Source organism: Muscardinus avellanarius (assembly GCF_963383645.1).
Source record: "Muscardinus avellanarius genome assembly, chromosome: 12".
NCBI classification, from domain to species: domain Eukaryota; kingdom Metazoa; phylum Chordata; class Mammalia; order Rodentia; family Gliridae; genus Muscardinus; species Muscardinus avellanarius.
In genome coordinates this window covers 104,520,930-104,530,249 of record NC_137798.1, presented here as the reverse complement: position 1 = coordinate 104,530,249, position 9,320 = coordinate 104,520,930, and the positions used below count along the sequence as shown (strand labels likewise).

At 57.7% G+C, this 9,320-nt stretch overlaps 1 protein-coding gene across 1 annotated transcript; it reads right to left on the bottom strand.

Annotated features, from left to right (window-relative positions):
* Positions 1 to 8,155: 8,155 nt before the first annotated feature.
* DIO3 (iodothyronine deiodinase 3) lies at positions 8,156 to 9,058 on the bottom strand (the record flags this gene model as incomplete). The annotated part of the gene is made up of 1 exon (XM_080707231.1): positions 8,156 to 9,058. One exon carries the CDS (start codon positions 9,056 to 9,058, stop codon positions 8,156 to 8,158), a length of 903 nt encoding a protein of 300 aa, XP_080563357.1.
* Between the last annotated feature and the right edge of the window lie 262 nt (positions 9,059 to 9,320).

The window sequence follows — 9,320 nt, the reverse complement described above, 5'->3', positions numbered from 1 at the left end:
TTTTTTTGTTTCTTTTCTACCTTTTTTTTTTTTTTGCAGTATGAACTCAGGGACATTCTACCTTTGAGCTATAACCCAGCCCTATTTTATATTTTTATTTTTTATTTTTGAAACAGGGCCTTGCTAGGTAGCCGAGGCTATCTTTGAACCTGCGATCTTCCTGTACTGCGATCTTCCCCCTAGTACTGGGATTACAAGCATGCACCACCGCACCCAGCTTATTATCTCTGTCTTTTATTTATTTATTTATTTATTTATTTATTTATTTATTTATTTTTAATTTTTTTTGGTGGTACTGGGGTGGAACCCAGAGGCTTTCTACCTCCGGGCTATACTCCCAGACTTATTTTATATTTTATTGGGAAACAGGGTCACACTAAGTTGCTGAGAGCCTCAATAAGTAGCTGAGGCTGGCTTCGAACCTGCACGATCCTCCTGTCTCAGCCTCCCAAGCGCGGGGATTACAAGTGTGCGCCACCACGCCCGGCTGTCTCTGTATGGCCATTCTAGCAGGTGCCAGGTGATAACCTCACTGTGCATGGATTCGCATCTCCCTGGTGGTTAGGGTTCTTCCAGCTATTTTTCATATAGCTCGTGGGCATTTGTATGTTTTCTTTTGAAAGGTGTGTATTCAGCTCCTTTGCCCATTTTTATTTACCTATTTGGTAGGAGAGATTGAACCCAGGGCCATTCTACCTCTGAGCCACACTACTAGCCCTTATAAAAAGGATCCGGGCGTGGTGGCGCACGCTTGTCATCCCAGCATTCGGGAGGCTGAGACCAGATGATCGTGGTTCACGGACAGCCTCAGCTACTTAGTGAGGCCCTCTGCAACTCAGTGAGACCCGGTTTCAAAATAAAGAATAAAAAATAGGGCAGGGGGTGTAGCTTGGAGGTTGAATGCCTCTGGGTTCCATCCTCAGACCCGCAAAAAAAAAAAAAAAAAAAAAAAAAAAGGTCTGGGAGTGTAGCCCGGAGGTAGAAGGGTTTCCAGTACCACCAAACAAAAAACAAAAATATAAAATACATACATCACATTACACACACACACACACACACACACACACACACACACACACACGTAGACATCTCACATTTCCTTTATTCTACCTATTGATGGACACCTAGGTTGGTTCCATAACTTGGCGATTGTGAATTGTCTTGCTATATACATGGTTGTACAATATCCCTATAGCATTCTGACTTTAATTATTTTTGAAAAATATAGAGGAATGATATAGCTGGCCACGATATGATTACATCTGTAGTCTTCTGAGGAACCTCCACACCTATCTCCAAAGAGCTAGAGTTTCAGGAACTTTATGGTTGGTGTAAAAACAGACACGTGGACCAGTGGGATAAAAGAGAGTACAGAGTCAAATTCACACAGATACCGTCATCAGGTCCTTGACAAAGGCACAAAATCATATGTTACAGGAAATACACATTTTAAACACAATGTGCTGGGACAACTGGATATTAATATGTAGAAGAATGAGACTAGAGCTCTCTCTCTCATCTTGTTCAAAAGTCAACTTAAAGTAGATCAAAGACCTATGGGTGAGGTCCCTAGGTCAAAAGCTTTACAACTGTTAGAAGAAAACATAGAACCAACTCTCCAACATACAGACAGGCAGAGACTTCCTCAACAAGACCCCTAAAGCTCAGAAAATAAAATCAAGAATTAATAAAGGGGATGACATCAAATTAAAAAGCTTCTGCAGAGCAAAGGGAGCAATCAAGAGTGTGAGAGAGCTGGGCATGGGGGCGCCATGCGTATAATCCCAGCCTTCAGGAGGCGGAGACAGGAGGATCTTGGTTCTAGGACAGCCTCAGCCTCAGTGAGACCCTGTTTCAAAATAAAGAGTAAAAAATAGGGCTGGAGGCGTCTCTCAGAGGTAGAATGCCACTGGGTTCCTTCCTCAGTACTGAAAAAAAAAACCCAAAAGAGTGTGAGAGAGCGTATGGAATGGGCGACCATGTTTGGCAGCTGCTCCTCTAAGAGAGGACTAGTATCCTGAATATATAAAGAACAGCAACAAAACCTCCAAAATACAAAAAACCAACCAAAAAACAATTGGACTTTGAGAAAGATCAGACATTTCTCAAAAAAAAAAAAAAAAACCAAACAAATGGCCAACAAATACATGAAAAAAAAAAAAAGCCCGACATTCTCAGCAACCAGGGAAATGCAAACCAAGATGAGCTCTCCTCTCACTCCGTGTGGAAGGCGGGTGTCGAGAATACAGCTGATAGCGCACTCTGGCGAGGAAGAGGAGGTCTGGCAAGGAAGGCTCACGCGTTGTTGCCGGGACTGTCAGTATATCCTTTGCCCTTGTGATGCCCTGTTATTTGATTTCTTGCTCCCGAGTGGTCTGAGCTCCTTATCTGTTTTAGATATTAACCCTCATCACATAGACTTGTATGAATGCTCCCCACTTCCTGGGCTGTCTGTTTCCTTTGTTGACTCTTACCTTTGCTGCGTGGAAGGCTTGCTACTTCAATGCAATCCCATTTTCTCTTTTTTTGTTGATTATCTTGTGCCTGTCCATGAGAGTCTTCCCTGGGGGCCAGGCCCTTGGAGTAAATACGCATCTGTCTACCTGTCAATCTCTCCTGTTGGCTCTGCTTTGTGGAGAACCCAGATGAATGCATTATTTAACTGTTACTTTTTCTTTCCCTATAATGACATTAAATAGCAAATAAATACCTCATGCTGGCTTGAGACACCTTGGATGAGAGGAAAGAGCTTCATATTTCATACCGTGGGTACCGCTTTCCCCAGCTCTTTGAGCAAGGGCCGGGCACTTTTGCAGTGTGTGGGGCACCGCAAGTCACCCAGTTGCTGTGCGGAGGGTCACCCCTCCTTGGCTTCATGTCACCAGACTCAGTCCTCAGAGAGTCTGGAGTCCTGCGCCTGCCAGCTGTCTCCAGAAGGTGAGACCAAAGGTCTCAGAGACTCCGCTTCATCTTTCAGAGACCCACAGTCCTTTGGGCTTTGCTACCACCCCTGGAAGGGCCTCAGAGGAGCTGGACCATTGTCTACCCTCCCTCCGCTCAGGCTTGTTAGACTTGGGAAAACAAACAGTGGAGGACATCCAGTTAAACTTTAATTCCAGGTAAATAATTTTTTTAAAAAAGTCTGTAGTATAAGTATACCCCATGCATTATTTGGGACATACTTATGCTAACAAATTGCTGATTAGCTGTGTCCTGTGTGTGATTCAGCAGCCCTACCCCCGTTCTTCTTTCCAAATACCTCTCGTCACAACACCCCACGGCTCGCCACCTCCTGCCCCGGGCCTGGCCCGGAACCGCCGTGGTCAGACCTGCATCTGCGTGGCCCGGCCTCCCTGCCCCCGGCTTCTGTTCACCACAGTCACTTTCCGCTGACGGTAGTTGTCTTTTTCTGTCATAAGAGCAATAGATGTTCACTGCAAGAAAATCACAGGCTACAGATAAACAATGAGAAGAAAGCAAGAAAACACTCATAATCACACCCACGCAGGACTCCTGCTGCGACTACCTCAGGGGAGATTTTTCTAGAGCTGTGTGTGTGTGTGCGTGCATGCATCTTTGCAGATATTAAAAAGAGAACGTGCACATTTACCTCAGTTCAGACATGCTGGGCTGTGTTTGCAAGTCACGCCAGGGTCAGGGCTCTTCAGCAGCTGGGTTTGGCTTAGCTACCTGGGCAGGGCCACGGTGGAGCCTGGGATTGAACTCTCGGCCCTGCAGACCGAGGACATGCGGCCAAGGACGCTTTCTAACCCGGGGCTGCTACGGCAGAGTCCATGGGCTGGTGGCATCAGCAATGGAGATCAATTTTCGCACAGTTCTGAAGGCTGCGAGTCAGAGACGCGGGTGCCCTTCGGGGCTGGTGCGGGTGCCGCCCGTCGGGGCTGGTGGGCTGGTTTCCCGAGGCCTGGCTTGTTTCTTTGGCTAGATGGCTGCCTTCTTCCCGTGCCTTTATATGGCTTTCCTCCCAGAGCGCGTGTCCTAATCTCTTCTTATAAGGACAGAAGTGGAGGGATTAGGGCCCACCCTAATGAGCTCATTTTAGCTTAAGCACCTCTCTGCCAGGCTTTTCTCCAAATAAGGCCATCTTGGGAGCAGCTACAGGTGCAGATTTCTACATATGAATTTGAAGGGGCAAAGTTCGGCCCGGCATCTTGGCCCAGCGTGCTCTAAACACCTGGGGCCTCTTCCTTCGCTGCTGTGGAAGCGGGCTAGTGATCACACTCATCCCAGTGGGAGGTCAGGACGACCAAGTCAGACACTCCTCAGACAGCTCTGGCCAGGCCCTGGAGTGAATGCTCAGGGCGGCAGGAAGACCCTCTTCTACCTGCTCCTCAAGCTAGCGGGGCGGTTGCCTCCGGTAAATCCCTGGAGGACAGTCTCTGGGTCACAGGTGGAGATGCCCGTCTGTCCCCAGAGGTGCCCAGTGCCCCTGACGTGCGATGGTGGCTGTGCCCTCCCCACCCCCAGGCCTCTGATGGCTCCTTCTCCCCTCCCCCGTCCACTCTCCAGTCTGAGGGTCCTGTCCCCAGAGGTTAAGCGGTGCCAGGCAGGTGCCCAAGGCTCTCCCGAGCCCGCCTGGCTCCTCTGTACCCCACGTAGAAGACCCCTTGCTTTCTGAACAGACTCTCATGCCAGGCTTCTGCTGTGTCCCCAAGAATGTCCTTCTTTCTGTATCTCCAGGAGGGGGGCAGCTGTGCCTTGAGGGGCGAACACGACCTTTCCTGTGAACTCTTAATACTCCTCTCTCCCTTCTTGCCAAGGCTGGGCTGTACACTCCAGACCCTGGAAAAGCACCAATGGCAGGCTGTTGGTGACGGTCAAACAACAGGGGTCTCACCCCACCCCCAGTATTCCTGGAGGACAGAATGGGGTTCCTCCTCAAGGTCAGGGCTGGGGTCGACGCCAGGATGGTACCCAAAGGAGACAGCCCGTAGGCACAGACCTGCTGGGACTAGACAGTCGCCAGGTGGGAGGTGAGCGTGGGGTGAGGCCCGCCATCAAACTCTGCACAGCCGAGACGGTCTAGAAGAGGCTCACTGGCTTTTCCGGCCACACTGTGGACATAGGAAATAGAGCTGGAAGGAGGAACCTCCAACCGGAGGAGGCGGGGGCACGGTGATGCGGTGGGGCGGGGGAGGTTCCAGACATTTTTATCTCAGGTCAGCGACCTGCTTCTGCACGTCGGCACGCGCGCTCACGTACCGCACATAATTGAAACCAAAGTCGCAGGAAGTGAGTTCCCTGGGTGAAATATATGCTGGTATTTTTATTGCATTTATTCTATTTCAGTTCTTCAAAATGCCCGACTTGATCAGATAAACTGATTCCGCGACCTACTGCCGAGCCTGGCTTACAGTGTGGACGATGGCTCTCCCAGCGAGCGTCTTTAACTTGCGGTTCCCTGTTCTTCTGCATTTAAAATCTAATATTGAAGATGGACTTATGTATTACCCTCCTATTCCTCACTTAAGAATGGAGAGAGGGCAGTGGGAAATACAGAACATTAACAGCCAACAGGTGGCAAAGCCAGGCATCTTTAAAGATGGCCACGGCTGGAAGTAGCCAGGGCAGTTTAGGAGGCCTGCAGAGGGCACAGAGCTGGACCGGGTCACCCCCATTTGTGCCATGGAGCGCCGGCCGGGGCGCCCACCCAGGAGCTCTGCGGCCCTCCTCCTCGCCTGTGGGTGGTTCTCTTCAAGACCTATCTGTTGACCTGGAGGAGGGGGCGTGGGAAGCGGGCAGGAGCTAGAGGCAGGCTACCAAGGAATAATCCCACACTTGTGTTTAGACTTGTACTTGCAAGTGAGGGGAACGGAGAGAAATGTGGTTGAAGGTCCACAGCCCGGGGGGTTAGCTTGGGCTGGTTTAATTTTCTCCTCTGGACTTTGCTATGCGAAAACCACTCATTCTCTTTATAAGAAGGTGAGATTTTCAAAAGAAAAAAAGGAAAAAGGGAGAGGAGGAAATAATTTTAAAAAGAGAGGGAAAAATCGGAGGAAGAAAGGAAAAGATGGAGGGGAAGAGGGGCGAGAGAAAAGGAAGAAAGAAAGGGGAGGATGCGTCTCTGGGCTGGAGGGTGGCCGGGAGTGGGCCGGGGCCCGCGGGGAGTGGAGGGTCCCGGCGTGGCCCCCGGGAGCCCGAGGAGGCCCGGGAACACCTTCCCGGCCGGGCTGCCGCCCGCCCGCGGTCCGCTCGGGGCGCACAGGGCGGGCCCTGGCTGCGGCTGCGTCCCGGCGGCGCGCTCCCGGGTTCTTCCTGGGGGCTTCCGGGATGGGGTGGGGAGTGTGGGGGACGGGGAAGGGGGGATGCAGAAGTACCATCATCTCTGCCGAGTTTTTCAATTGAAATACTTTTAAAGCAAAAAAAAAAAAAATAGCCTATCAATTCCCAAAAGTTTTCCGGGAGGGGCAGCTCGGGCTGGGCGCGTACTTGGCTGCGCAGGGGCCCCAACTCACCCACACGCCCCGGGCACGCGCACTGGCGCGGGGGCGCGCACGACACCACCTCCCAGCTCCGCCGCCCAGACGGTCCCGGGTCCCGGGGGCCCCTCCTCAAATCTCGCCTCCGCCCCCCGCTCGTTCTCTCCCAGGTGTCCAGCAGAGCGCCGGCCGCCCCCGGCCCGAGTGCACACCCCTTCCCTTCCCGGTCCTTCTTCCTCTTCCACCCCTCGCCCTGCATCCCGGCAGGGAGCGGGCCGGGGGCGAGGGGGCGGGCCGCTCCGGCGTGGAGAGGCGGAGGAGGGGGCGTCGGGGCGGGGACACACCCGCGGTGGGAGCTGCTGCTGGAGGGGGCCCCCGCGCGCCGGGCAGTCGCGCCTCCGGACACCGGCAGCCAGGCGGGGTGCGGGAGGCGAGTTTGCAGGTGCGGGGAGGGGCGAAGGAAGGGCCAGGTGCGCGGGCCCACGGAGGGCCGCGCGGCTCCGAGGCTCCGAGGCCCGCCCCCCACCCCGCCGGAGCCGGGCGGATAGACGTGTGCGTGGGCGGAGGACCCCCGCCTCCGCGCCCCCTCCCAGGACCCCGCGGCGGCTGCCTCCCCGCCCCGCCGCCCCGGCTCCCCGCCCGGGCGTGAGCACGCAGCCGCCCAACGGAGACCCTTTCCCGCTCCACCCTCCTCCTGCGCCCTGCAGCTGGTACTCCCCAGGGCCGCCGCGGGGACGCGGCCGGGGGTCTGTGTTCAATGCCCGCCCCCACTCAGAGGCAGGGCCAAATGACGGGACCAAGGCAACCAGAGAGCAGCTCACGTCAAGCCTTTATTATTGTACCCACAAGAAGTTTATGTACAGGGACTGTCTCCAGCAATGCACACGCAGACCGGCCTTCGAATCTGGGGCCCTCCACATCCCGGCCCCTCATTCAGCAGCTCTGCCCAGGGGTCTCCCCACTGGGGACCCCTGGCTGTCCCCCCCATCTCCCTGTCTGTGGACTCCACCACGATACCCGGCTCCCCAAGGAGTCCTAGCCGCTGCTTCCCCCCACCCCCTCGGGGTGCTGCGAACCTCGCCGGCACCTCCCAAGCCCCCTTCCTCTGGCCCCGAAGCAGACCCCCCTCCCTCCCCCACCCCAGGTACGGCGGATTCCCCCGGAAGCCCAGAGCGCTCTCCCCCTTGGCGCTGGGCGCTGGCTCGAGGCCCCGCAATTCGGAGTCAGCTCGTGGTCAAGACCAGTTAGAGATAGCTCTTCATCAGCAGCGGGACTCGTGCGCGCCCAAAGCGAGAGGGGGAGACGACCCTGCCCACCCCCCCCAACCCTCCCCCAACTCAGGGACACAAGTAAATACAAAAGCAGCAGGGCTCCCCGCGCGACAGGTGGGTGCCAGGCAACTAGGCGAGCCTGGGGCGCTGCTGGAAGCCAGCTGCGCCCAGGGCGCGGGCGCGGCTGCTGCTTGGCTCCGCCGGGGCAGGTGGGAGAAAGCGCTGCAGGGGCAGGCCGGGCGGCCGGCGGGCCCCAGGGCTGCTCCGGGGGTGTCAGGGGAGCCAGGTGGGCACAGCGAGACCCGGCGGAGTCCCAGGGAGGCAGGGGCCGAGAGCCAGTCTCAGCCCGCGTTCCCGGGGGCTCGCGCACCGGGCTCCCTGGGGTTGCGGCACGTGGGCCTCGAGGGCCCGGCCGCCCAGCTCGGTCAGTGGCCGGCGGGCCGTTTACGGCCGACGGGGCGGCGCGCCGTGCAGCTGCGCGTCATAGTTCTCCAGCCAGGCACGCAGTTCCGAGACCTGGTAGCCGTCGGGGCCGCGGCCGCCCTGGTACCGGACGGTGCCGCCCTGGATGACATAGAGGCGCTCGAAGTAGGCGCCGTAGGCCGAGCTGCTGGCGTTGGCCATGGTGTCCAGGACCAGGGCGCAGCCCGGCGCGCCCTGCTGCAGCACCCGGGCGGCGCTGACCCGGTCCTCCAGGCTCCGGTGCTGTGGGATGACGTAGGGGGAGTCCGTGGTGACCCAGCCGTCGGAGGGGTGGGCTTCCTCGATGTAGATGATGAGGAAGTCGACGTCGCGCTGGTACTTGGCGACCAGGCGCTGGAAGGCGCTCATGCGCGCCATGAACGGTGGTCAGGTGCAGCTGCCGAAGTTGAGCACCAGCGGGCGGTCCCCGCGGGCGTAGTCGAGGATGCGCTGGCGGCGGAAGCCCTCGGGCAGGACCACCTCGGAGTTGGGCGCCGGCCCGCCCTCGTGCGCCTGCTTGAAGAAGTCCAGCTTCTGCCCGTGCCACACGGCCCTGAGCGACGCCAGCGTGCACAGGCGGTTGTCGTCGGACACGCAGACGGGCGGGTCGTCGGGGGGCGCCTCCGCGCCGTCGCCGTCGCCGCCGGGCCCCGCCGGGGGGCGGCGGCGCAGGAAGTGCTTGCGGATGCACAGGAAGTCGAGGAGCCAGAGGACGAGGGCGGTGCCGAGGAAGCGCGGGAAGAGCGCGAGGCACGAGGCGGTCTGCGCGCACAGCCGCAGGGAGTGAAGCAGCAGGGAGCGGAGCATGGCGGCCGCGGGCCCCGACGCCCCCCGGGGCCCCTCGCCCTCTCCGACCACCAGCCGGGACGCGGCCGGGCGAGGCATCTGGGCTTCGGCGGTGCCGAGAGCTCAATTTATAGCCGAGGCCTCAATTGGCGGGAGACTCCACCTCCGGCCGGGCCCGCCCCCTGCAACTTGAGCCCGGAGGGATCTCCCGGCGGCGCGGCCCCGGCCCGGGGAATCGCGGGCCGGGGGCGGGCGCGGGCGGGCCGGGGGCGGGGCGCGGGCGGCCGAGCCGCGGCGGCTCTCGGGCGGGCGGGCGGGGACGGCGCCCGCGGCGGGGGCCTCCGGGAGCGCGAGCGCCGCG